The following is a 27,665-nucleotide window of genomic DNA, read 5'->3' as shown; positions in this document are numbered from 1 at the left end:
GGAGGGGGCGGGGCTCAGGCTGGCTCTGGCAGCCTCGGCTGCCCGCTGGCCCACCGGCTGCAGATCGAGCAGGTGGAGGACAGGAGCTGCAGGGTGGGTGTCAGAACGGGGACCCCAGTGCTCTGCTCCGCTCTTTCTGCTCTCCTCTCCTTTCCTGTGCTCCCCTCTCCTCCCTTCCCCTCCCCTCCCCTTTCCTCTCCTGTCCTCCCTTCCCCTCCCTTCCCCTCCTCTCTCCTCTTCTCTCCTGCCCCATTCTCTCCTCTCCTCTTGACTCTCTGGGTTTGGGGATTTCAGGGTTCTCCCATCTCTTCCTCCTTGTCTTCTCCCATCTCACCCCAAGTTTTTCTCTTTCCTCTTCTGTTTCCAGACCATTCCTGTATCAGGCCCTTGGCCCTCGAGGCTGTTGGATTTGGGACAAAGACTGGTTATTCATCCCTAATTCCTTTGGGAAGAAGGGGTTGAACTGGGACTTTGAGGTACATGCACAGAGAGGGGCTCCCTCACCTGTCCATCTCGTACCCGATGCGGGCTCGTCTCCTGCAAGGCCTCTCGGGGGTCTCTGTCACCCTCTTCTGCATCGCCTTTCTCTCGGGGAGACACAGGACGCCAGGACTCAGTGGGCCCGGGGCTCTGGCACTCACAGAGGTCTACATCGCTGTCAAGACCACCCAGAACTTCCACCAGTCCCGACTGCAGCTGCTGCTGGACACTTGGATCTCAAGGGCAAGGAAGCAGGTGACTTGAGAGGGCTGGAGTGGACTGGGTCAGATGTGGCAGGGGCCTCAGGCCGGAGAGAGATCTCTGCCCCTGAGGGGCGGCCCAAGGGGCTGGCAGAGGGTCAGAAACCCCACCTCAGGAATAAGAGCTATCCCAAAGTGAAAGGCTCTGCCCTTCCAGAGAGTGGCTGCCCTCTCCCTGGAAGCCTCCCAGGGGAGGCTGGGATGGAGAGGGAATTGCAGCTTGGCTAGGGGATGGACTAGGTGGCTGGAGCAGCTTGGAGCGGCCTTGGCTCTTGAATAAGGGGACCTGGATTTAGGTCCCACATCCCATTCTACCTTTGTGCCTTGAACGTGTCATCTCCCCAAGAGCTGACTTTAGGGTTGGACTCAGTGGCTCCAAGAGCCCTTTAATTCTCCGAGATTCTGTGTTTTTCTGGGCAATGCTCTCTCTGCCAGGAGCCATCCCAGGTTAAGCTTCTGCTCCACTCGACCCTAGCACTGAGTGACAGAGAAGTGTATAAACTATGGCCCCTGAGGGGGTTCTTACTTATCATAGAGTTAGAGTAAGAATCCCAGAATCTCAGAGCTGGAAGAGCCCTCTTGGCCATCCCAGGCCCTAACGCATCTTCTCCATGTTGTCCCTGACAAGTGCTCCTTCGGCCTCTGTTTGGAGACCCTGAGAGCCATGGGGGAGCCCACAGCCCTCCTGAGACTACAGGCCCACTCGGGGATGGCTGTAATTGTCTTGCTCAGACCCATGACAAGAATCTACTTTTTTTGTAACCCAATTGTTCTTTGTCCTTTAGAGATCAATGAGGGCAGTTAGGTAGTACAGTGGATAGAGAACCAACCCTGAAGTCAGGAAGACCTGAGTTCAAATCTGACCTTAGTCTCTTAACTCTTCCTATAAGAGGTAAGTGTGACCCTGGGCAATTGCCTCAGGGGAAAAAAATTAGAGACCAATGACTCAGTGTCACCAGGGAGACTTGGATCAACAAATCCACATTCAGATATAATGGCTCAGCAAATTAGGGTAATCTGGGTTGGTGTTAATTGAGGCAAAGCCTCTGGAAAAAGAAGACTGCCCTACCCTGAGGTCCCAGGATCCCAGGCCTAGAGCTGGAAGGGACCTCAGAGACCAGCTAGTCTAACCCCTTCATTTTATAGATGGGGAAACTGAGGCACAGTGAACTGAAGTGCTTTGCCTAAGTCACACAAAGAGAATTAGACCCATAGCTCTTGAGCGGAAAGGGGCCTCAAATGCCATCTAGTTTACTGTTCTCATTTTTACATATAGGGAAACTGAGGCAAAATGAATTGCTCAAAATTACACACACTGAAGAACGCCCGGAAAGAGAACAAGCAGAATGGTGAAGGGTGTTGAGTTCATCGCTTCTGAGAATTGGTTGAAAGAATGGAATGCTTAGCCTGGAGGCAGCACAGTGCCAGGCAAAGATCACTGGCTCTGACCTTAGAGATCCTAAATTCAGATCTAATACTTGCCAGTTCTATGATCTTGGGCAAATCACATCACCTCCGGGCCAGGCTGCCTCCTCTGTTTGACTAGAGGGTCTCAAAACAATAAAATTAAACATTTATGTGTGTATACACATATATATGTGCATATATATATATATATACACACATGTAAATATATATATATATATGTATATATGTATAGAAACAGCTGAGGAAACTAAGGTTGAGATAGTTTAAGTGATATGGAGATGATTATAGCTAGCCTTTGTATAATACTTTAAGGATTGCAAAGTACTTTGCAAATATTCTTTTCATTTAAGCCTCATAACAATTCTTTGAGGTAGATGTTATTATTACCCTCATTTTACAACTGAGGAAATGGAGGTGAATGAAAGTTAAGTGACTTGTCCAGGATCACACAGCTAGTAAGTATCTGAGGTAGGATCTGAAATCTTCTTGACTTCTTACGTACTAAAATGAGGAGTGTGGGACCGTCTTGCTTTTGAGTCTCCATCAGTGATGCAGTCTCTTTGAGGGTCTCCCTGTTTTGAGTCTGGAGGCAACTGTGAGTGAGAGAGACTGGTTTCTGACTTCTCATGGGCTTGGAGCTACTTTTTCCTAGGGGTCTGTCTCTCTCTTCTCTTCTCTCTAATCCTCAACTCTAACCTCCTTGTCCTGTTCCTACCAACTTCTGTCTTTTCAGATCAGGAGGGCTTTGGGTGGAGAGAAAGAGGACTATTCCTGTGTTGTCTCTTGCTGATGCTGGTGTTACTATGGTTCCCATAGTACTTTGGGGCATCTTATTTCATTTGATCTGTTTTGACAGCTCTCTCCCTCTGCTTCTTTTGCACTCTCTCTCTGTCTCTGTCTCTCTCTCTGTCTCTCTGTCTCTGTCTGTCTCTCTCTCTTTGTCTCTCTGTCTCTCTCTCTGTTTCTCTGTCTGTCTCTGTCTGTCTCTCTCTCTGTCTCTCTCTCTCTGTCTCTGTCTCTTTCTCTCTCTGTCTCTCTCTCCTCCCCATTTCTCTCTCTATCTCTTGCTCTCTCCTCTGCCTCTCTTGCTGTCTCTCTATATCTTTTGCTCTTTCCCTCTCTGAATCTCTCTGTCTCTATCTCTCTCTCTCTCTCTGTCTCTCTCCCTCCCTCCCTCCCTCTCTGCCTCTGCTCTTTCCTTCTCTGCCCCTCTTGCTGTCTCCCTCTCTGCATTTTTTTGCTGTCTTTCTCTTTTCATCTCTTGCTCTGTGATGGTCTTTGTCTCCAACCCCATATCTGATCATCCCCACTCACAGGCAGTTCTGATTGCCTCCTGGCCCTTGGTGACTCAGTCTCCATCTTTCTCTGGTCCATTCTGTTCGTCTCCCTGTCCCTTTAGTTATTTGCCTTTCCTGCTGGTGCCCGCTCTCAGGGGCTGGGGCTCATATCACATCACTTTTGCTGGACAAGGTCTGACTTACTTCCTCTTCTATAGGGCTCTAGCTTTTCCGGAGGCCCAGAGTGGGCCAGGCTCCCTCCACTCCCTCCCCTGACCTTTCACCTCTGCATTCCCCCTTTGACTATCCAGCTGGGCCCAAGGCCTCTTACAGCTTCCTGTAGAAACAGGGTAGGGGGCTGGGCTCCAAGGGGAGATGCTAAGGCTGGCTCAAACTGGAGGGAAAACAGGGAAGATCCAGGGCTTCTTCCCATTCTGCTCCCTTGGTACCCCAAGTCCTCCTTTATCATTAAGTCTCCTCTCCTCCTTCCCTTCCTTTCTGTGAGTACTGCATTGGGAGCAGAGAAAACTCCGGAGAAGAATAGGTCTTGAAGGGAGGAGCCCTTTCCCCCATTCCTTCCTGATATTTCCGGATGGTGGCCCAGGGTGGACCGGAGGGAGGCATGCTGTCACCTCCTGTGTGAGCTTCCTGTGGGGGCTGTTTTCACGGGGAGACTGCTGGGTAGACTCTGTCTTACTGAAAGGGGCGGGATCAGGAGGTGCTTGGCTTGTGAGTGTGGTAGGGGTGTGTGTGTGTGTGTGTGTGTGTGTGTGTGTGTGTGTGTGTGTGAGAGAGAGAGAGAGAGAGAGAGAGAGAGAGAGAGAGAGAGAGAGAGAGAGAGAGAGAGAGAGAGAGAGAGAGAGAGAGAGAGAGAGAGAGAGAGAGAGAGAGAGAGAGAGAGAGAAGAGAGAGAGAGAGAGAGAGAGAGAGAGAGAGAGAGAGAGAGAGAGAGAGAGAGAGAGCGCACAAAGGGACAATGAAGAAACTGGATTGGGATCCAGAGGAGCTGGATTCAGATTTGGACTCTGATACAACCTGATGACCTGAAGACAAGGTTATTTGATTTCTGGGGCTTCTGTAGAAAGGGGATTAGATTAAGTGATCCCTGAGGTCCCTCCTGGATCAAAAAGCCTTTGATTTTAAGTATGTGTCTCAATGGAGGAAGTTTACTAAGGGAGGAAATAGAAAAATAATGAGTTTATAACAGGATTAGAGAGTTTGACCTAGAGGAGGCTTTAGAACTCATCAATCCTCACTCATTTTACAGATTGGGAAACTGAGGCTCAAGGATATTTAAAGGGTTTTTCCAAGTGACAGGGATCATAGAACCGGATCACAGAGGAGGCCACAGCGATAGTGAGAGAGGTGGGGAATCCAGGATTCCAGAGCCAAGGTTCCTTCACTACAAGCACTGAGATAGTGTAAAATGTTCTGAAAACTTGAAAATATCATAGAAGAATCAGCTGTTATGATTCTCTTTAAACCCTGAGTTTCTGTGATCTTTGGGGCATAATAAGTACATATTAACTGTTCTAATTCTTATTAAATATCATATTTATATATTAAATATATATTTTAATATATTTGTATATAATATAAAATAAATAAATATATTAAAGGTTCTAATTCCTTCATTAATTAATCAATCCTGTGGTCTCCTGGATTAGGAAAAGTGGTCCCCAGGGCATCCTGAACCCCAGCAACCTGCTGAGTCCGGCCCGTGTGAGCATCTGGCCCCTTCCAGCCCCGGCACCATTCCCTGGGCAGGGTTGGTTGGAGAATGAGGAGGAGGGGGGATACTGAAGTTAACTCCTCCAAGCTGATCCTCCCCCAGCTCTAGTTCTGTGTGTTAAGTGGGCAGAGCGGCAGGTGGGGCCATTGTGTGACAGTTTGGTACATGGGCCTCTCTCCATTGTGTTTGGGGGGTGGGAGAAGGCTCCCATCCCTGTTTATTTGCCCTGCTGATCTTGTCGCCCTCCCTCTCCCATGTGGCTGTGGATGGAGTTGGGGGGGGCAGCCCCAGTGGGCGGGAGCCTCACGGCCCTTTTCTTTGGAACAGATGTGTCTCTTTTCAATCTATTGAACCCTGGATGGCAGCTTTCCTTTCTGTGTTCCGGCAGCCGTTGGGCATTTTTACAAAGTCTTGTCTGGTTCAGCCCCTCCCTCCTCTCCCCTTTCTCCTGCTTACCTAGAGACAAGAGAACTTACAAAGATTACAGAAGGGATCACGGAGGGCATGGAGCATCCTAAGATGTTCGGAGGCCAAGTCTGTAGAAACGATGGTGAGCGAGTGCCGAGTGTTAACTATTGTTAATAGAAATGACTCGCTCATCATCATACTCACCAAGTGGCAGGGTCAGTGTTAGAACCCTTGTCTCCAGCCCCTGAGGTCTCTCCCAGGCACTCCTAGGTATAGAATTAGATCAAAAATGGGCCTCATTTTACAAATGGGGAAATTGAGGCCCAGAGAAATGAAGTGACTCAAGTCACCAAACTAAGATTCCAGGTTCTACTGCATCCAACCCTCTTTCTATTGGTTTATAGATCTAAAATGGGAAGGGGCATTGGTGACCATGTAGGTCAACATCTCATTTTTGTAAATCTTTCTATAGAGAAAGCTAGAAGAATCTGCTGCCCGTGGTTGCACCAAAAATAAGCACCAGAAATAGGATTGGAATCCAGACTTAGTGGTTCTTATGCAAACCCTCCCTTCCTGATTCAGTCCCCTTGGAGATGGGAACTGGCAGGGCTGCCCCTGAGCCCGCATCTGAGCATCGGGCAGGTTCCACGGCTTAGCATGATGGGAATTGGATCTGGAAGAGAAAAAAAAGGCTAATCCCATTTCCACAAGATAGACCTTCAAATACTTGAACACCACTATGTAGCTTTCCTCGGAGTGAGACGACATGTGGAAAGTGCTTTGCAAGCCAGAAGGTCTTTTGTGAATGGGAGCTATTATAGTTAAGTCTATGATTCTATGATCCTGTCCCCTGGGGGAAAATGAGGCACAGTGAGGATGATTTATAAAGCCAGAGGTTACAGAGATTCTCAAGACTAAGGTATAGGCGATGTACCTCTTTGAGTGGTAGTGGGGAGGAGGGTTGAAGAAGAGTATGTATGTGTGTTTGTAGTGTGGATATGTGGATATGTGCATGTATGTAGTGTGTGTATGTGGGTGCATGTATGAAGTATGTGTACGTATCTATGTAGTGTATATGTGTGTATGCATGGAGTATGCATGTCTGTATGTAGTATGTATATGTATTGTGTAGAGTATCTGTGTGTATGTATGCATCTATGTAGTATGTGCAAGTGTGCAGTGTGTGCAAGTGTGTATAACACATGTGTGTGTAGCGTGTGTATATGCAGTGTGTGTGTGTGTGTGTGTGTGTGTGTATGTGTGTGTGTGCGTGAAACTGAAGCCAAATCCATTTCTTAGGGGTCCAGACTTAGAATGAATTAACCAAGAAATCAGCAGGAAGGATGAGAAATGGGGTAGGGGTGGGGGGAGCAAATGAAAAGCTGGAAAAGAGAGGAAAGGGAAAGGAAATGACTCTGCTGGAAAACTGCCTGCTGAGCTCCCCATTTTCCCCCTCCTAATGGGAAGGCCTAGCTGGGAGGCCCTGAAGGATGTAGGGAGCTAGACTTAGGAGTCTGTACCTGTGTGCCAGGGGATACGTGTGATACTGATAAAGATGTTACTGTAAAGTGTGTATGTGTTGGGGAGACTGGACGCAAAGTGTGTGAGTGAGAGAGACAGAGACAGAGACAAAGAGAGAGAGAGAGAGACAGAGAGAGAGAGAGATAGAGAGAGATAGACAAAGAGACAGAGACAGAGAGACAGACAGACAGACAGACGGGGGGGGCGGGGAGGGAGAGAGAGAGAGGGCCCATGGCTCTCTAAATTTATCAAACTGCAAATAAGGTGCTAACCCTAGTTGGTAGTGTGAGCTTACTCACATGGGAGTTCTCTAGACCAGAGAAATCACAGATCCAGTTCCTATTTTTCTGAAAAGTATGTGTGCATTAATTTTATTAACAGCTGCCTGAGACAATTAGATAATATAGGAGGCAGGGTGCTGGGTCTATAGTTGGGATGATCTGAGCTCAAATCTAGTCTTGGATGTTGTGTGATACTGGGCAAAGTCATTTATGTGTTTCCTGCCTCAGTTTCCTCAGCTGAAAATGGGGATCACACAGTTCCAAAGGACTTGTGATGAAAGATGTTCTCTCCCTCCAGAGAAAGAACTGATGAAATCTGAATGCAAATTGAAGTAAACTATTTTTTGCTTTAATATTTTGAGTTAGTTTTATTTTGGTTTGTTTCTTCTTTCACAGCATGACTAATATGGAAATGTTTTATATGATTACACATATGTATCCTTTACCAAATTGCTCACTGTCTTAGGGAGGGGGAGATGAGGAAAGGAGGGAGAAACTTGGAACTTAAAAAATGGATCTTTAAATGTAATCAGAATAAATAAAATATTACTTTAAAAAAGGAGATCATAAAAGCCCCTACCTTCCAGAGCTGTTGAGAGGATCACATGAGATGTCATTAAAGCAGTTAGCTCAGAGCCTGGCACATAGTAGGTCCTCTATAAATGCTTAACCCCCACCTTTTTCCTTCCTCTGTCTCTGTGTAAAAGGACATAGATGTATTGAGCTAGAGAAGCCACATGTGTCTATCAGAGTCATCCTGATGCTAAGGGAAGGGTTTGTGACCAGCTCCCAGTAACCCCTTGTTCCTTTCTGACTTTCCTCTGTAGACTTACATCTTCACTGATGGAGAGGACCCAGCCCTTCAGGAGAGACTAGGTAACACCCCCTTTTCTTTTTAGATCGGCTATCCCTACTACGGGACTAAAAGTTGCAATGGGATTGTAGAGTTTCCTAATCTGGTGATGAGGGGGACATAAAAGGCTTTAGCCTTTGACTTTGTAGGTAATAAGTAGAACTCAGGATCTCTGACTTGAGTTGCACAGATTGCTTTTTCCTTTGTTCTCTGCTGCCTCTTGGTACATGGGAATCCTTGACACAGTACTTGAGGAAGAGCAGGTGATGGGACGGGAGTGTCTCCTCTTCTCCATTGCCTCAGTTTTCTCAACTGTAAAATGGGGTTCATAATAACACCTCCTTCCCTGAGCTGTGAGGATCAAATGAGATAATTGTAGAGCACAGTGCCTGGGACATAGTAGGTACTCTATAAATGTCGTTTCCTCTTTCCCCTATGAAACAGGATATAGATTTATCTAGAAAAGGAGCCAGGATGTGTCTTAAATAGTCATATCAATGACTAAATGAGGAGAGGTCTAGGGAATCTGATTCCCCTCTCTCAAAGTTAGAGTTATTAGCTTCTGCTCTAGGACCATTTTGAGGAGTGACTATTCTCCGAGGGAAAAGGTATGACACTCCTTTGGTACCGGATTTTCCCTTCAACACAAGATGGGGCTGATCTTGTGAGTTGTGAGGAGGAGGGATAATGCCTTAGGAAGCAGAGGGAGAGTGGGGAGGGGAAGCAGCATAGCTAGGATTGGGGGAGGGAGACAAAGATGAAACAATCAATTGGACAATCTGGAAGTGAGTCCTAGCTGTGTAACCTAATAAGATGAAACATGTTGGGAAAGTCACTTTCTAAACCTCAGTCTTGCTGATATTTAAAAGGAGAAGATTTGCACTAGATAATTCTGATGTCCTTCCCAACTCTGAGATTCCCTGTTCTAAGAACCCTCCCAACTCTGACATCCCCTGTTTTAAGGTACCTCCCAGCCCTGGTATCCCCTGTTCTAAGCTCCCTTCCAGCTCTGACACCCCCTGTTCTAAGATTCCTCCCAGCCCTGACACACTCTGTCCTAAGGTTCCTCCCAGCTCTGACATCCCCTGTTCTAAGGTTCCTCCCAGCCCTGACATCCTCTGTTCTAAGGTTCCTCCCAGCTCTGACATCCCCTGTTCTAAGGTTCCTCCCAGCTCTGACATCCCCTGTTCTAAGGTTCCTCCCAATTCTGACACCGCCTGTGCTAAGCTCCCTTCCAGCTCTGACATCCCCTGTTCTAAGGTGCCCTATTGAGGCCCTGCCAACTCTGACTTTTCCTCTTCTAAGGTCTCTCTCAACCCTTCCATTTTCTAAAGTCCTTTCCTTAAAGGCCTGGCCTCGGAGTGAGGAAGACCTAGATTCAAGTTCTGCCATAAACTGATGAGAGACAAGCCACTTCGCCTATTGGTAAATTATAAGTTGTTGAGCTCCACAGGTGGAGGGAATTTCCCCATATTGATAAATTCATGGATCCCAGGTGCAGAACAAGTTCCCTTCCAGTCTGCATTTCTGTGAGTCAGAATATTATTCCACCCCCTGAGCAGAGAAATGAATCCCATTCACTCAGCACCTGAACCCTAAATTCTGGGGGAGACTAGACTGTTGAAACACAGCCTAGCAAGGGGCAATGGAGTGAAGGCACAGAGAGCCCCCTTTTCATTGATTTTTCCTGTCTTTTCTCCAGGGCCTCACCTTGTGGTCACAAACTGCTCTGCTGAGCACAGCCACCCAGCCTTGTCCTGCAAAATGGCAGCAGAATTTGACGCCTTCCTGGCCAGTGGGCTGAGGTGAGTGGGTTTGGGTCGTGTCTGGTAGGGTCCTGCCCCAAGTGAGGAGGGATGGTTATGGACTCAAGTTAAGGACCCTAGGGATTCTTAGAAGAGAATAGTTTTAGCTGAGACTGAATGGTTTTAACCTTCATCAAAATAATGCAAGCTTTTTGAGGACTGTGGATCCCCACTCCTGTCTCTTACCTAGCATGAGCACATAGCTAGATGAATAAGTAGATAGCTTACTGACCATTGATCAATAAGCATTTTTTATATCCCTACTATGTGCTAGGTTACTATTATATCCCTACTATGTGCTAGGTTGCTGGGGCTATCAAGACAAAAATGAATTAGATCCTATTCTCAAGAAGCTCCTATTTTATTCGGGGAAAAAATCTGTAACTAAATTAACATATACAATGTGTGGATGAGATGCATACATGGTGTATTTGAGAGGGAAAATGAAGGCACTCGCTGTTGGGAGGGATAAAGAAAGGTTTCTCCACAAAGGAGAAGATGCTACTGGACCAGTTTTGAGGGACACAAGGGCTTCTGGGAAGTAGAAGTGAGCTGAGAGGGCAGAGATATGTTTATGAACTGGTCTTTCCTCAGTCTGTGAGCCCTTCTCCATCTGCCTTTATGTCACCCCTCTCTTTATGACACAGGCCACCTTTTTCTTGGTGTTATATTTCTTTGTGGACACTGAGATAATTGGATTGTAGATTTAGAGATGGAAGGGACATCAGGTCATCAGATGCAACCCTCTCTTTTTTTTTTAAGTTAAATTTTTTTTCAATGAATAAAGATTTATTGTTTCTCCACCTCCTCTTTCTAGAAAAAAAAAATAGAAAAAAAGAAAAAACAAACCCTTGTAATAAATATTCCCAGTCAAGCGAAACAAAGTCCTACATTGTTATTATTGCTCAATTGTTTCATTTGTGTCTGATTCTTTATAACTCCATTTGGGGTTTTCTCGGTAGCGATACTGCAGTGCTTTGCCATTTCCTCTTCGGATCCGTTTTACAGGTGAGGAAACAAGCAAATAGGATAAAGTGACTTGCTCAGGGTCACACACTAGTAAGTGTTTGAGGCCAGATTTCAACTGAGGAAGATGGATCTTCCTAACTCTAGAGCCTGCATGCATTGTGCCATTTACCTGGCCCCACATTGGCTGTGCCCCAAATGTTGTCTAATTGTAGATCTTGAGTCCATCACCTCTCTGTGTGAAGAGGTAAGTTGCAGATTTCATTGTTGGTCCTCTGGAATCATAGCTGGTTACTGTGTCAGAGTTCTCAAGGCTTTCAGAGCTGTTATAGGAATGGAAGGAAAGTGAAGTGAACAGAAACAAGAGCACAATTTATCCAACAGTAGCAATATTGTAAAGTAACTTTGAAAGACCTTAGCACCTCTGATCAGCACAATGGCCAACCATAATTCCAAAGGACTCATGATGAAACATGGTAACCATCTCAAGATGGAAAACTAATAGAACTAGAATCTAAAGTATATTTTTTTTCTTCTTCCCTCCCTCCCTCCCTTCCTCCCTTCCTTCCTCCTTTCCTTCCTTCTTTCTTCCCTTCCTTTCTCTCTCTCTTTCTCTCTCTCTCCCTCCCTTTCTCTCTCTCTCTCCCTCTCTCTCTCTCTCCCTCTCTTTCTCTCTCTCTCTCCCTCTCTTTCTTTCTTCTTTCTTTCTTTCTTTCTTCTTCTTCTTTCTTTCTTTCTTTCTTTCCTTTCTTTCTTTCTTTCTTTCTCTTTCTTTCTTTCTTTTCTTTCTTTCTTTCTTTCTTTCTTTCTTTCTTTCTTTCTTTCTTTCTTTCTTTCTTTCTTTCTTTCTTCTTCTTTCTTTCTTTCTTTCTTCTTCTTTCTTTCTTCTTCTTTCTTTCCTTCCTTCCTTCCTTCCTTCCTTCCCTTCCTTCCTTCCTTCCTTCCTTCCTTCCTTTCTTTCTTCTTCTTTCTTTTCTTTCTTTCTTTCTTTCTTTCTTCTTCTTTCTTTCTTTCTTTCTTTCTTTTCTTCTTTCTTTCTTTCTTTTCTTTCTTTCTTTCTTTCTTTTCTTTCTTTCTTTCTTTCTTTCTTTCTTTCTTTCTTTCTTTCTTTCTTTCTTTCTTTCTTTCTTCTTTCTTTCTTTCTTTCTTTCTTTCTTTCTTCTTTCCTTCTTTCTTTCCTTCCTTCCTGTCTTCCTTTCTTCCTTTCTTTCTCCTTCCCTTCCTCTCTTCCCTCTCTCCCTCCTTCCTTGCCTTGTTCCTTTCTTTCTATTCTTTCTTTTTCTTTCTGTTCCTTCTTTCATTTCTTTTTTCTTTCTTTCCATGGTTCATCCCCAAATTTATTTTGAATGATTCCACAATTTTGTGATAGAATTGTTTTTCTTCTCTTCTCAGTGGATAGGAAAGGAGAAAGAGAAAAGGAGATAATTTTAAATTGAAAATAAAGCAAAGCTGAATTCTTAAAAATGTAATTCTAACACCTTCATTTTACAGATGAGTAAATTGAGATTGAGAGTGGTTAAATGACTTGTTCAGGTCACACATCTAGTAACTGCTTGAAATAGGATTTGAATTCGGGTCTAAGCTCCACTGATTAGAAGCTTCTCAAGCTCTGTACATGTTTGATGGAGAGAATTAGAAAGCTATGTCATTGGATTCTCTTATTTATTTTGAATTTTTTTTTCAAATTCATTATTTAAAAAACATTAAAAAAATCATTTTCATATGAATCATTTTGGGAGAGAAAAAATCAGAAACAAAAGGGACAAACCACAAGGAAGAAATATAAAAAGCAGAAGAAAGAAAAGTGAAAATAGTACTTTTTGATCTACATTTCATCTTTATAGTTTTCTCTCTCTAGATGTGGATGGCATTTTCCACCCAAAATTTATTAGAATTGCCTTGGATCACTGCATTACTGAGGAGAGCTAAGCTAATCACAGTTGATCATCACACAATCTTGCTGTGGAATGCTTTCTTGGTTGTACTCACTTTATTCAGTATCAGTTCATATAAGTTTTCCCAGGCTTTTCTAAAATCAGCTTATTCATCATTTTTATAGACAATAATATTCCATTACTTTCATACATTACAACTTGTTCAGTCATTCCCCAATTGATAGGCATCCATTCATTTTCCAATTCTTTGCCACCACAAAAAGAGCTGTGACAAACATTTTTGTACATGTGGGCTCTCTTCCCCCTCTTTTATGATCTCCTTGGACTACAAAAATAAAGTGATATTGCTGGATCAAAGGACATGTAGTTTTATAGCCCTTTGGGCATAGTTCCAAATTGGACTACAGAATAGTTGGATCAGTTCACAACTCTACCAACAATGCATTTATATTCCAGTTTTCCCAAATTCCCTCCAACATTTATCATCTTTTCCTGTCATTTTAGCTAATCTAAGAGATGTGAAGTGGTACCTCAGAGTTGTCTTACTTTATATTTCTCTATTTAATAGGGATTTAGAACTTTTTTTTTTCATATGACTATAGATGGCTTTAATTTCTTCATCTGAAAATTGTCTGTTCATATCCTTTGTATGTCAATGGAATATGAAGAAAGAAGATATGTATTTTAGCTCTGGCTTGATGGGGAAACAGTTAAGTAATTCAGTGGATGGAATTCTGGGCCTAAAGTCAGGAAGAACTGAGTTTAAATCCTGCTGCAGACAGTTACTAGGTATAAAACACTGAGCAAGTCACTTATTTCCCTCAGTTTCCTCAACTGTACAGGAGGGATAATAACAGTTCCTATCTCCCATGGTTGTTGTGAGGATAAAATGAGATGATAAAATGATCACTTAAGAGTGCCTGGCACATAGTAGGTGCTTGATGAATGAAAGCTAGCTGTTACTAAGGCAAATCACCTCCTCTCTGGCCACTTCCCTCATTTATATAACCTGTTGGGGTTAGACTAGGTTGACTGGATGTTTCCTTTTAGTTCGGGACATTCCTGTATTCTGTGCTTCTGGCCTGATAAGCAACATAGATTATACACACATTAGTAATCCATAGGGAGGGGGAGCTCAAATGTACCGGAGTGGTCAGGGAGGGCTTCTCAGGGGAGGGGGTTCCTAAGCTGGATCATGAAGGATGAATAGAATTTCTTTTAAAGAAATGACAATGGTCTTGGGGAAGGAAAACTCCTTCTGTTTCTAATTTCTGGCTGTTATTGATTGTTCACAGCTCAGTGTGAATTCACTTAATTAGATGGCTTTCCTCTTGACTGTTGGCTGGGAGCCTCCACACTGAAGGAATGGAATAAATTGGGATGGAAAAGCATTTCTCAAACCCTTCCTTTGTGCAAAGTCCTATGTTAAGTGACAGGGCTAGAAATAAGAAAGAGAAACAGCCTCTGCCCTCGGAGAGCTTACACTTTAATTAGGAGACAGGATACACTTAGAAAAGGGAAATTTGGGAAAGAGAACATTGCTCATTCACTTTTAAAAATAGTACTTTTTTTTTTTTAATAACTCTGAGGTACTAATAATGCCCTTGTTTTCATTTGCCTGGGGGAAACTGAACCAGAGAGTTCAGTGACTTTTCTAAATTGGTAAACTTTAAGTATCAGACTTTGAATTTAAATCCAGATTTTCTCATCCTTCCTTCCAACACCACACATCTAGCTGATGCAGTAGAAAGACAACAGGACTTGGGCTCAGGAAGACCTGATTTCTATTCTGCTTCAGATTCTAGCTGTCATGCTGGCCAAGATACTTTAATCTCGGATTAATTTTCTCCTTGTCTGTAAAATGGAGGATGTGGGATTTGGATATGATAAAAGGGAATTTGGAGCATTGATTGGTACTATACTTTATTTTCTAGGTGGTCAGAGAGCAGAATGAGAGAGGGTATTAATTCTTCCCCCCAAAAGTATTTTATTTTTCCAAATATGTGTAAAGATAGCTTTTAACATACATTTCTGTAAAATTTTGTGTTCTAATTTTTTCTCCCTGTCTCTTATCTCTCCTTCTTCTCAAGACAGCAATTAATATGATATAGGTTAAATATGTGCAATTCTTTAAATACATTTCCATGTTTGTTAAATTGTGTAAGAAAAATCAGAACAAAAAGAAAAAAAAAAACCACTTAAGAAACAAAAAAGATGGAAGTACTGTGCTTTAATCCACATTTAATCGCCATAGTTCTTTCTCTGGATGTAATAAACATTTTCCATAAAGGAATTGATTCTCAGTGGGAGGGAACATGAAGGACAAAGCTTATCTGTTTTAAAATGTTGTCGGGGATCTGCTTTTGCTTTATTATATACTCAGACTTTGTAGAAGGCTTCCATCCCTCCCATCCTTTCTCTGTCTTCTTGGTCAAAAGCTCCATATTCATTTCTCTCATTACATCCTAATAGATCTCAAAATCAAATCCAATTCCATTGTCAAAACATTTATTAGGTTCCTACTATGGGTTAGTGTACTGGGGGGGGGTACAATTAGTTAAAAGAACAGTGTCTGCTCTCAAGGAACTTAGAATTTAATAGTGAAAACAGGCAGAACAGCAAATATTGTGGGGAGTCCCAAAGTCGAGTTTCTACCCTCTATAAAGGAAGTCATTGGGAGAAATTGGATTCTCTTTCCTTCTGCCCTCAGAGGGGAAAGGCTTGAGTTAGCAGCTTGATAATGACATTTGAAGTGAGGCCCTTAGCCTGGGAGGAATAATTTGTTCCTGGTGGAATTGAAATTGCAAAGTGGAGAGGTTTCTCCAGAAAGAAAAAAAAGGGAATATACTCATCCAGAAATCCCAGAACCCAGAATTAAAGGGAACCTCAGATGCCAGATCTGAGAAGGAAGTCCCTTTAACATGTCATCAAAATTCTTCTTGAAGGCAGAATGTACTGCCTCCAGAAGGCTATTTTGTCCCACCAAAGTACTCTTAGGATATCCATGTCTTTTTTAACCTACAATGAGTCTGAACCCATGTGTGATCTCTCCTAATTAGAATGTGATTTCCTTGAAAGCTGGGACTGTTTCATTACACCAGTAAGTGCTAAATAAAGGCTTTTTCATTCATTTTATGAGGCCCTCCACGATTCTGTGACTCTTTTGTTTATGGTCCATTAAGCCCTTCAGCTCTTTTTCAGGAAAACTGTTGTCTAGCCAGTTAGCCTCCTTCCCTCAATTCTCAGTTATCCTTCCCTCCATTTCATTTAAGAGATTATATCCCTACTTTGGTGTGAGACTAGAGGGATTGGGGATTCCAGATTCTGCCCCAAGAGATTATTGTGTCTGTTTCTTCTCCCAGTTGGTTCTGCCATTTGGATGATGACAACTACCTAAACCCAAAGGCCCTGCTGAAACTCTTGTCCTCCTTCTCACCCGACTCGGATGTCTATGTTGGGAAACCGAGCTTGGACAGGCCCATCATGGCTTCAGAGCCAATGCCCAACAACCAGACGGTTAGTGCTGTCCCTTACTGGCTACATTGGCTGGGAGTTCTCGGGGAGGAGAGAGAAGGAAATCTTTCAAGATGACAAGCTCATCGATCAGAGCATTGTACAGCAGAATGAGCATTGCCTCTGAGTTCAAATATTACATATAGTTTGTGTCGCCTTGTGACTTTCAGGTAGTCACTTGACTCACACAGGCTTATCTATAGACTGAAGAGGTTGACTTGATGTCAGTCAGAGAGAGGAAATGGCTTGCTCATCATGGAACAATGAATAGAATGATAAATTTGAAGTCAGGGAAACTTGGATTCAAATCTTATCTTAGACATTTGCTAGCTTCACGACCTTCAAGAAATCCCTTTCTGAGGCAATTGGTGGTAGCAGAGTGAATAGAATGCTGAGCTTGGAATCAGAAAGACCTGAGTTCACATACAATTTTAGATACTTGCTAGCTCTATGACCCTGCAGCACTTAAAAATCTGTTTGCCTCAGTTTCCTCAACTGTAAAATAGGGATAATGGCAGCCCTTACCTCAAAGATTTGTTGTGATGATTAAATGAGGTATTTGTAAAGTACTTAGTATAGTGCCTGGTACTACAGCTATGTCCATCTCTTCCTGATTCCGTTTAGGGTTTTTTTAGATACTGGCGTGGTTTGCCATTTCCTCCTCCAGATTATTTGACAGAGGAGGAAATTGAAGCAAAAATGGTTAAGTGACTTACCCAGAGGCATATAACTAATAACTTGGTGGGTCAGATTTGAACTCAAGCCTCTTAGGTCCAGGTCAACATCTAGCTGTCTCATAGGTGCCATATAAATATGTATTCCCTTGCCGTGCCTTAATTAAACCTTCCTTTTCTGAGACTCAGTTTCCTCCCCTGTAAAAGGTGAGGACTAAATAGATCTATTGTGAGGATTAAATGAGGCATTCTGTGTGTGTGTGTGTGTGTGTGTGTGTGTGTGTGTGTGTGTGTATGTGTGTGTGTGTGTAGGTATGTTTGTGTACAAGGCTTTGTAAACATCTAAGTATTATAAACATGCAAGCTACTGTGATTATTATCATCTTATTCTCATTTTTTAAATGCAGTTCAGTTAGAAATTGTCCTGGGATAAGCTGATACCTTGCTTTGTTTAGTGTTTAATGCAACCTACTGGATAAAGGGCTGACTGAGCAGTCAGGAAGACTGCTCCAGTTTCATTTCTGATTCGTGCTGATTGTGTAACTCTGGGAAAATCACTTAACCACTGAGTGCTCTAAGACTTTAAGTGGCAGAGGAAGTGCCAACCTAGATGGGTAGAAGGATTTTCCTCACTTGGGAGAGCCCTATATCTTTTTGTTTGTTTATTCAGGGAACTTTATTTGACAAAATGTTACAAAAGTCATTGTGGATTTGTTAGTGGTGCCATTTTTAACAGGGGTGATTCTTTGGTAGAGATATGGAGAAAGTTTTCATTTGGATTTTTCATAAGACAAAGTGTAAAATGGAATAAAACCATTGCCCATGAGTGCCATTGTCAGCAGTTACATAGGAAAATGTCAAGTTATTCCAGGTTTAGTGCACAAAAATGAAGCACTGAGTTTTATGTTCAAACAGATTGAAGTATGGAAATTCTCTATATCAATGAAATCACGGGTGCAGTTCCTATTCCTATTGAATGTTTTGTGGATGATGGTGGATAAAGTGGTTGATTTCTATAATTGGATTAAAGTGTTTGAATGTAAACTCTTCCTTGGGAGGCTTTCTTTGGTCCTATAGCACAGCTCTAGGAGCAGATAAGATATAGTCATTTTATTCTGCTCTCATCTACTTAAGATTTCCCCCACTAGATTTCTATATTTTGAAAGCTTTTCATCCCATGTAGGCTGGAGATTATGAGTTTTTGGTATGTGCCATCTAGGAAAATCATTGTCCTTAAAGTTTTATGGATCAGTGTTATATCTGGGTAACAATTCTGTTTGTCATGATTGTCCAGGGTTGGGTAGTTTTTGACTTGAGTTCTTGATGAACTTTTGCTATTACTCCACCATCTTGACTTTGCCCCTGATGACTTGAATTTTCAAGAATAGTTAGAGGGAGAGAATGTATTTACTATTATTATTTTAACCCAAGGTCTTACAGCAAGTTAGGGCCAAAGTGTCAACCCTAAAAGTCAAGGAATCAGAAGGAAAAGAGTTTGGCAAGTGGTGCCGAGAAACCAAGAGAGGAAGTGGGGTCAAGATCAAGAGTGTCAGATGTCTTAGGCAAGTCACATGAGGTCAAGGCAAATGAAAAGGGTCCTTAGATTTGTCAATTTGGAAGTCATTACTGATTTTGGAGAGAGCAGTTGTGGTTGATTGGGGGGATGGAAGCCAGACTGTGAAGATTTGAGGAATGAGTGGGTGGTGAGGAAGTCAATGGAATCAGTTCGTGTTGACGGCTCTTTCTAGGATTTTGGCAAGGAAGGGGAGGAGAGAACGAAGGAATGACAAAGTATTTATTAAGCAGATGGTCAAGGTCAAGGAAGCTTAATTTTTTCCTCCTTTTTTTAGTTTGGGGAAGCCCTGAATATATTTATAGGCTTTGGGGAAAAGAGCCAAGAAGAAGGAGAGACTAAAGATGCCTGAGAGGAAGGGATGATTGATGAAACAAAGGCAAGGGGGAGAATTAGAACATGATTAGATTCAGAGCTGGAAGGGACATTAGAGTTTTCTAGTTTAACTCTTTCATTTTACAGAATAGGAAACTGAGACCCAGAGATGTTAAGTAGTCTTCCCCAACCCGTACAGGAATAAGTGTCAGAACCAGGATTTGAGATGGAGGGTATAAAATGGAATATACCAATAGCCTTGGCAAAAGAGATCGCCATTCTGTCTCTTAAAATTTGTGGGAAGGAGGAAAGGATGAGTGAGATACTGAGAGTTTTAGAGTTATTGAGGGGATAGTTAAATCAATTCCCCACCAGATGGCCACAAATTTCTCAGTTAAAAAGATAGGTGAGATTATCTATTATGAGGGATTATCATGAGGTTAATAGATAGTAAGAGTAAGGATAGACGACTGGGAAAAAATATGGGAAGTATGATAGATAATAGCCAAGAAATGTCTATAAAGAAGATTACATATCAGTGGTGGCCCAGTTGAGATGAGAATGCATGATTCTATGGTGTTCCTCCTCACTTGGCTTAATCTAGAGTAGGAAGGGAGAATTGTAGACAGTGGAAGTTGCCAATTGATGGGAGTTGCCTAGGTGGAGAAACACAGGAAGCTCAGAGGCAAGAGATTCCAGGGTGAAAAAGGGGGTTACTCACAGTGGCTGGGCAAGAAAGCTGGAGGTATCAGGAAAGGCTTCTTGGAGAAAAAGGGATTTCATAGAAGCTGAGTTCTTGGGATGGAAATGATTTTTATATGCTCATAGAATGTCTGAATTAGAAGGAACCTTTGAGATCATCTTGCCCAATCCAGTCATGTACAGATGTGGAAACTGAGGCTCACACACAGAGAGTGATTTGCCCAAAGTTATACAACCAGCATCAGAGATAAACTGTGAATCTAAGGTATCTTGATACCAGATTCAATGTTCTTTCCACTCTACTATCCTACTGTTTTCAGGGAAATGGGGGGATGGGATCATTGGGGTATTTCTCATGTTGAACCACACACGTGCTCTGGTTGGAGGAATTTGAAGAATATAGTCATGTTCTAGGGCCCATAAAATTCCTAACCAATTCCATTGCTTGCTCTTTTCTCCCTCAGAGGCCAGTACGATTTTGGTTTGCCACAGGTGGAGCTGGCTTCTGTATCAATCGAAAATTGGCCAGGAAAATGGTGCCATGGGCCAGGTGAGCAGAGACTCCCAAGGGATGACCTGAGAATGTATAGCTAGATGGTATCTTTGGATATTGGGGCTAGGGGGACGTTTCTTCTGTAGTGGGAAGTATTTGATCTCAAATCCACTCCTAACATATTGTGGTTATACGATCCTGGGAAAATTACTTTTTCATATATAAAACAAAGTTATTGGACTAGATGATCTCTAAATTATCTTCTAGCTCTACTTCTATGAGCCTTGTGTTTTTTCTTCTGGGCCTCAGTTTGCTCATTTCAAAATGGAGCAAGACAATAATGTCTTTCAATTTTTTTTGAAATGTGTTTAGCACATGGCCTGGCACAAAGTAAGCACTTGACAAATGCTCATTGCCTTACAGATGATCATAAGACTTTATGCCAATGAATGTTGAGGATTATCAGATTGGATGATATAGGATACTGCAATGGAGAGTTCTGAACTCGGGACAGGAAGTTCCCTACTTCCTAGCTGAGTGATCTTGGACGAGTAACAAGCTTCCTGGGTCTCAGTCTATTGATATTTTGGAGTTTAAATGAGATGAGGGTCATCTAATGGGAGGGAGTAGAGGTGATCATGAAATGCCTCAGGAAGAAGGTGAGCTTTGAAGGATTATTATAAGCCAAGGTCAGCTAAGTCTATTTTGGGTTTTGTCCCAAGTGACTCAACAAGAGAGTTTGTTCTTCTTTTTCCAGTGGCTCCAATTTCCTGAGCACTTCTACTAGTATCCGACTACCAGACGACTGCACCGTGGGTTACATTGTTGAGTCCAAGCTGGGGCGCCGCCTACTCCCCAGCCCTCTGTTCCACTCCCATCTGGAGAACCTTCAGGTTCTTAGGGTTGCCCAGCTCCCGAATCAGGTGAGTTGGGAGAGGCGGGAGGAATGAGAAATTAATTCACAGGTGGAAGAATTACAGATGGATCAAGGACTATCCCTATGGTGGGGGTATCAACTCTTTCTCTTCCTGTATCCCATTGGGATGCCTCTTCTACTAATTCACTGTATAACTTTGAGCAAGTCACGTCTCTCTCAGACTTATTTTCCCAATTCTATAAAAAGAGAGTTTGGGAATAGAAGGGCTCTTCCTCTCAGCTTTAAAATTCTATGTTTTGAGGTCTTAGAATCTTAGAAGTACAGCTGAAAGGGATCCCAGAGGCCAAATAGTTCAACCCTTCTTTTACAAAGTGGGAGACTGAGGTGCTAAGTTACAAAGGTAGTAACTATAAAAATTGAAACTTGACCCCATGTCCTCTTTCTTTTTTTTTTTTTTCTTCCTGCGGCTGGGGTTAAGTGACTTACCCAGGATCACACAGCTAGGAAGTGTTAAGTATCTGAGACCAGATTTGAATTCAAGTCCTCCTGAAACCATGTCCTCTTTCTAATGAATCAATCTTTCCCAGCTCTGATATTCCATATTCTAAGATAGTCTCTCTTTTATGTGGGTATTTCATGGCCTGCATCTCTCCATAATCCCCCAAAGAGGAGAAATATTCAGAAAATCTGTTCCTTATTCTTTTAATACTCCAGAATATAAACATATCAGGGGTAGAGATGGTTTCATTCTTTGTGCATCCACAGCTCCTGGGTACACAGGAGGCAATTAATAAATGTTCATGGATTTCTTTGTTGATGTGTACATGTTATCTCCCTAAGAGAATATAAGCTCTTTTTAGGCAGCAATTGTCTCATTTTTGTCTTTTTATTCGAGCTCATAATATGTGACTGTTGGTGTATCGATTGAAGCTACCCATCACTGGCTTTTCATTTTCACCAGCTCGCTCCAAGCCCATTATACATTTCTTCCATGAAGTCTTAAGACTTATCATGAACATTATGATATGGCCCTATTCCCACTATACATCAACTTGGTATTCTTTGTGTCACTTTTCTTTGTGATTTTCCAAATATTATGTTCGAGTCTCAGGATCCCATGTTGTATGATAAATCTTAGTTGTCCCATTCTTGAATCTCATCATGGGATGAGTAAGTGAAAAAGCATCTACTAAGCACTTATTTGGTGTCGGGCACTCTGCTAAATGCTTGGGATCAAGCAGAAAGACAAGACCGTGGCTACTTTACAAGAGCTTACGCTCTTATAGAGGAAGGAGAACATTGATAGTAGATTCTTGCTGCAGGTCAGAGGAGAGACTTCAGAATTCTTAGGGTGCATTCACAAAGTAGAGAGAAATGGATCTTCTTTAGTGTCATTTCTGTGAAATAAAATCCTATCGGTTTCCAGTATTGAATCATTTGACAGCCCTGGGTCTTCAATAGCTATTGATCAAAGATTTAGAACTGGAAGATTTATCTCCTTAGTCATCCAGTCCAACTTTGTTGAGGAGGAAAGTGAAGCCTGAAGAGATTAAGTGACTTGTACATGGTTGTACATACTATCATTAAGAGGGCAATATCCTTCGAGTCCAAGACCACTGTTCTTTCCACTTATCTCTGATCCTATTCCCATGTCCTTTCCCTCCCTCAAACCCTTCTCTTGGTTTCTTTCCACTTAGGTCACTCTCAGTTATGGAATCTTTGAGAAGAAACTCAATGCCATTGATCTGGAGGGTCCCTTCTCTGCACAAGAAGACCCTTCCAGGTGTGTTCTTCTCTGATGGATCCAGAGGGGATGAGATTGTGTTGGGGGGAAGTGAGAAGGGTAGATAGATGTGGTTAGAGAGGAGAGAATAATGTATGGGCAGGTTTGGGACTGTTACTTTCAGTGGATTCAAGAAAGACCAAAGTGCTAAAGGATAAGGAATTATATTTTAAGAGGGGATAAATGATCAGAAAAAGAGATTTAATCTATAGAATTTCCCCAACTTGAGCGATAGAGTTTGCAATGGAGATAACCTAGAGTAGGAACCAGGACTAGGAGAATTGACATTTCGAAACCAAAGAGTTGCAAGGGACCTTCAGGATTATCCTGGGCAGCTCTTAGAGTAGTAAGGTCCTCCCTAACATGCTCTACATACAAATGATCAACTTATTTCCACTCAAACATATCTCCAGTGACAGAGAACTCAATCCCTATCAAGGTAGCCCATTTGATTATTGGACATCTCTGATTAGATTTGTTATATTGAAACTTGAATTTTCCTCCCTCTACCTTATACATAATGGTCCTGATTCTTCCCCTTGGGGTAATAGAGAACCTTATAGAATGTGATGTGGAGGAAATTTACATGGGGTGTCTATAAAATTATATTTCCATTTATTCCCAGGATAGATTCGAGCATCATTCCTGCCTCCTTCCTCCCCTTATTTTCAATAGAAGATGACAATCCCCAAGCCTGACACCCCTGACCTATAGCACCCCTGCCAAACCTGCCCTCCAGGCAATGTGGTTCTCCTAGTGTAACTCCTCCAAGGAGTGCCTCAGACACTTACCTAGTAGAAGGAGCAGGGAGGACTTGGGTTTCAGGCAATTGGACAGTAACTAAGGAGGAAGTTGAAGATTAGGAGAGAGTCTCATTTTTTTCTTTTGTTGGTTATTCTTGTCAGGTTCCGATCTCTTCACTGTCTCCTCTATCCTGACACCTCCTGGTGCCCATAGCAGGCTATCCAGTGACTCCTGACATCTCCTTATTGGGACAAAGGCCAAGAGAGGCTTTTGGTTACTGGGTCACATATAGAAGATCCAAGGGTCACTTCCAGCCCAAAGTATCCTTCTGCAGCGAGCTCCCCAGGGTCCTCTGGTCCTTAGGAAAGAGCAAGGATATTCCCAATGGTGGAGCATCTTGGTTTCCTGATTTCCTTCAGGATGAGGTCTTCGTTTGGACAATGGATATCATCTAAGGCATCTACTGATTTTCTCCATTCATGGGATGCCATCTCTTGCAGATGACCTACTGAAGTGTGGCTAAGGAAGCTGGGAAGATTGAGTTGGAAGATGGAAAAGGTTGAGCTCCATGAAAACCTATGTCAGATAATTTAAACAGGGGATCAGAATTAGGAACAATTTTTTTTGGGGGGAAAAAGGTCCAGGAAGTTTCTCTACCTTCATGGAGTGGGAGGTCTTTGTCTGTCTACAAAGGGCAAAGCAAAACTCCCAGTTGAATCTTGGAGCAGAGTTGTCCTTCTTTATCACTTTTTTTTCCCTGAGGCTAGGGTTAAGTGACTTGCCCAGGGTCACACAGCTAGGAAGTGTTAAGTATCTGAGATCTGATTGGAACTCGGGTCCTCCTGAATTCAGGCCTGGTGCTCTATCCACTGTGCCACCTAGCTGCCCCGAGTTGTCCTTCTTTAAACCTCAGTTTTCTTATCTGAAAAATGAGAGGATCAGATTGGATGGTTGTCTCTCAGTTCTGTCATTCCATATTCTAAGGGCCCTTAGCTCTGGCTATATTTTCAGGTCACTCCCACTTTTTCCCATTACTGATATTTCATGTTTCCTCTTAGTTTTTGACATTCTGTAACTCCCTCTTTATTAACCCAGAGTTTTGTTGGAGCTTTGTCCTCCTGATGCTGCCTGTCATTACCTGTGACCTCGGCAGGTCTCTCAGTAGAATAAAGTGATATCAGTCAAAAATTGGGTTCTTTTCCCGAAGCTTATGAATATATGCTAGGACCCATCTTAGGACACTTGTATGGATCCCCTCTAAGACTCTAGGTGACAGAGAAGTTGCTAATTTGCATCAATAAAGGGAATTTCTTCCTTTGGGAGTTCCTTACACCAAAGAAATCACAAGTCCCCCTCCCCCCAAAAGCACCTTGCTACAGGGCCAAAGAATAGGAGAGTCCATTGAGTAGCTAAGTCTACAGACAAAAGTCCCATCCCTCCTATTTTGGCTCTTCTTCTTGTCCTAGACATCCTTCTCCAGTGATCTAGAGCAGGCAAGAGACCTTGGAAATGATATGGCTTTTGTCTTCTATTTTGCAGAGGAGAAAACTGAGGCTTTAGAAGGAAATTAATTTGCTCAGGTCACACGGGTAAATTATGTCAGCTCAGCTCAGAAGTCAGATTTTCTGATTCCAAATCCAAAGCCCTTTTCACCACTGGACTTCAAACCCCCTCCTAGCTATGATGTGCTGATGGCCAAAAAATATGTGGGTTGGTGGTAAGGGAGGAAAGGAGTATCAAGAGGCAGGGACTCTTTGCTTTACCCTTTGGTCCAAAAAATGGAAATGGATTTGAATTGGGATGTGAAAGAAACAGGTTACTGTATGCTTAAAGGTGAGCTAAGTAATCAGAAATATGGGATGATAGTAAGGAAGGTCCCTGAGGATAATGATCCTGGGCCTGGCACATAGTAGATATTTGGTAAATTGATTGATTGATGGCTGTCTGGGAAGATGCTGGTTGGATCGGGGAGAGATTAAAACATTTTTACTTTATTGATGGTGTGTTTTCTCTTACCTTGCTGACATTTCCCAATGCACCTTTTCCTCCCTCACCATGAAATTCTGTAGCATCATCTCCGATCCAAAAAAAAAAAAAAAAAAGAACAGCTGAGAAACAAATCAATTCAATGTCCTTGTTTGATGACATATGTTTCATTTTTCACTTTTAGTTCCCGACTTCTGAGGCAAAACAAACCAATTCCTTGATGGTACGTCATTGCTAGGCTGCAGTCTACTCTCACATTTTTCTTTCTTTCTGTTAACGAACATTTATTTTCTCTCCTTTCCTCTTGTAATTTGAAAGAAAAAAAAAAGGAAAAATAAAATCATTGTGACAAATCTGTCCAGATAAGTAAACAAATTCCAACATTATTCATGTCTAAAGATGTGTGTCTCATTGTGCATCTTGAGCTTATCACTTCTCCGGCAGCAGGTGGACAGCTGGATTCATTGAGAGTCCTTTGCAATGGTGGTGGTGGGGTCATTGTGTTGATCAGAGCTCCTAAGTCTTTCACAATTGTTCATCTTTGCAGTATTATTGTATAAATTGCTTTCCTGGTTCTGATCACTTCATTCCACATCAGTTCCTATAAATCTTCTTTGAAGACATCTCTTACAGCATAATAGAATTTCATAATATCCATCTACTACAGCTTGTTCAAACATTCTGCAATGGATGTTTCTACCTTCTCCCATCTTCCAGTCCCGAGATTGGGCCAAACCATTACATGGGCAGTGTCTTACTACATATGTATCATTCCTTACCCATAGTCGATACCTTCTCTCTAAAAGAGGGAAATAAATTTCAGTGTGAGAAGGGAGATTGGGGAGAGGCGGAGGAGAAGAGAAATAGATTTTACTGTCAGGGTGAGTAGTATTTCCAATGATGTAAACACCCATGTTAGGAAGAGAGAAGGACTCATCTCCTCCCTCCTGAGTTCCCCCCAACTGACTGTAAGCAATAAGAGGGACCTACCCTCTTACCACTGATTTTCTTTTCATACAATTCAATCAATGCAATCAACATTTATTTAAAGATCTATAACATCCAGGCTGGAAGAGATCTTGGTAGTTAGATGGTGCAGTAAATAGAGTTTGAGACTGAAATCCTGAAGACTTGAATTCACAGCTAACTTAGTGTGACTCTGGGTAGGTAATATAACTTCTCTGTACCTCAGTTTCCTCATCTGTAAAATGAGGATAGTAATATTATCTACTTCCCCAAGATTGTTGTGAGAATCAAATGATATGAGACTTCTAAAGGTACTTTGAAAACTTTAAAGTGATTTATAAATACTAGTTATCACCATCATCATCATCTTCTTCTAGAAATGACTTTGTTACAGTCTTACTGAGCCTGAGACTGGGATATATGGGGATGTAAGCAAGGTATAGTGAATAAGAGTCAGATTTTTAATACCTTTGTGTAAAAGCACAATATCAATGATTCCTTATCATTTATCATGTGTGATCTTGAGCTGGATGATCGCTTTTAGGTAGGTCATTGGAACAGAAAAGAGGTCCCTTCCAGCTCTGAGATTCTGTGTGACCTTAATCAAGTCATTTATCCTGTGCATCAATGAAATGAAAGCGTTTGACTAGATGCTCTCTAAGATACCTTTTGACTGTAGCAGATAATACCATTCAAATATTGAATCCTCAGTTATCTCTGATGTTCAGAGGGGAGAATATAAGATGGTAAGGTGCTGGAAGAAGTCCATTGAATGGATGCTTAGTAGGGAGGCAGGAATAGGGCTCATCATAAAGATTGAGCCAAGTTGTGACTCTCTCTTATGAGTCTGTTGTGAAGGTGGATGGAAAGTATTTAGGATGAGAAGAAAAGGCATTTTGTAAACTTTGTAATTTTTTGCCCCATTATATGCTTCTCAGATATACTAATAAAATTATAGAGCATTCCAGTTTAGGTAGGAGTTAACTTAAGAGTAGGGGTCAACATCTGAGGCCACTCCCAGCTTGGAGATTCTAGGAAATTCTGTAAAAATTATTCAGGCTGCCATTTATTAGATTGGAAGCTTCATGTGGAGAGAAACTTTTAATTTCTCTCATTGTTAAGCACAGTGCTTT

The 27,665-nt window shown here is 42.4% G+C and overlaps 1 protein-coding gene across 2 annotated transcripts; it reads left to right on the top strand.

The window, feature by feature from the left end:
- Positions 1 to 25,952, top strand: MFNG (MFNG O-fucosylpeptide 3-beta-N-acetylglucosaminyltransferase). Of its 2 annotated transcripts, XM_074271621.1 has the most exons (9): positions 1 to 93; positions 368 to 735; positions 8,215 to 8,263; positions 9,943 to 10,045; positions 16,269 to 16,422; positions 20,148 to 20,233; positions 20,934 to 21,099; positions 22,751 to 22,836; positions 23,742 to 25,952. In XM_074271621.1, exons 2-9 carry the CDS (start codon positions 481 to 483, stop codon positions 23,791 to 23,793), a joined length of 951 nt encoding a protein of 316 aa, XP_074127722.1. In that variant the 5' UTR covers positions 1 to 93; positions 368 to 480; the 3' UTR covers positions 23,794 to 25,952. The 2 variants fall into 2 exon arrangements, with proteins under 2 accessions (XP_074127722.1, XP_074127723.1); XM_074271622.1 differs by having other exon boundaries at positions 88 to 735.
- The last annotated feature ends 1,713 nt before the right edge of the window (positions 25,953 to 27,665 follow it).

The sequence above is a fragment of the Sminthopsis crassicaudata genome, chromosome 5 (genome assembly GCF_048593235.1).
Source record: "Sminthopsis crassicaudata isolate SCR6 chromosome 5, ASM4859323v1, whole genome shotgun sequence".
In the NCBI taxonomy this organism is placed as follows: Eukaryota; Metazoa; Chordata; class Mammalia; order Dasyuromorphia; family Dasyuridae; genus Sminthopsis; species Sminthopsis crassicaudata.
Note: the sequence above shows the minus strand (reverse complement) of the source record. Positions and strands in the feature narration are given on the sequence as shown.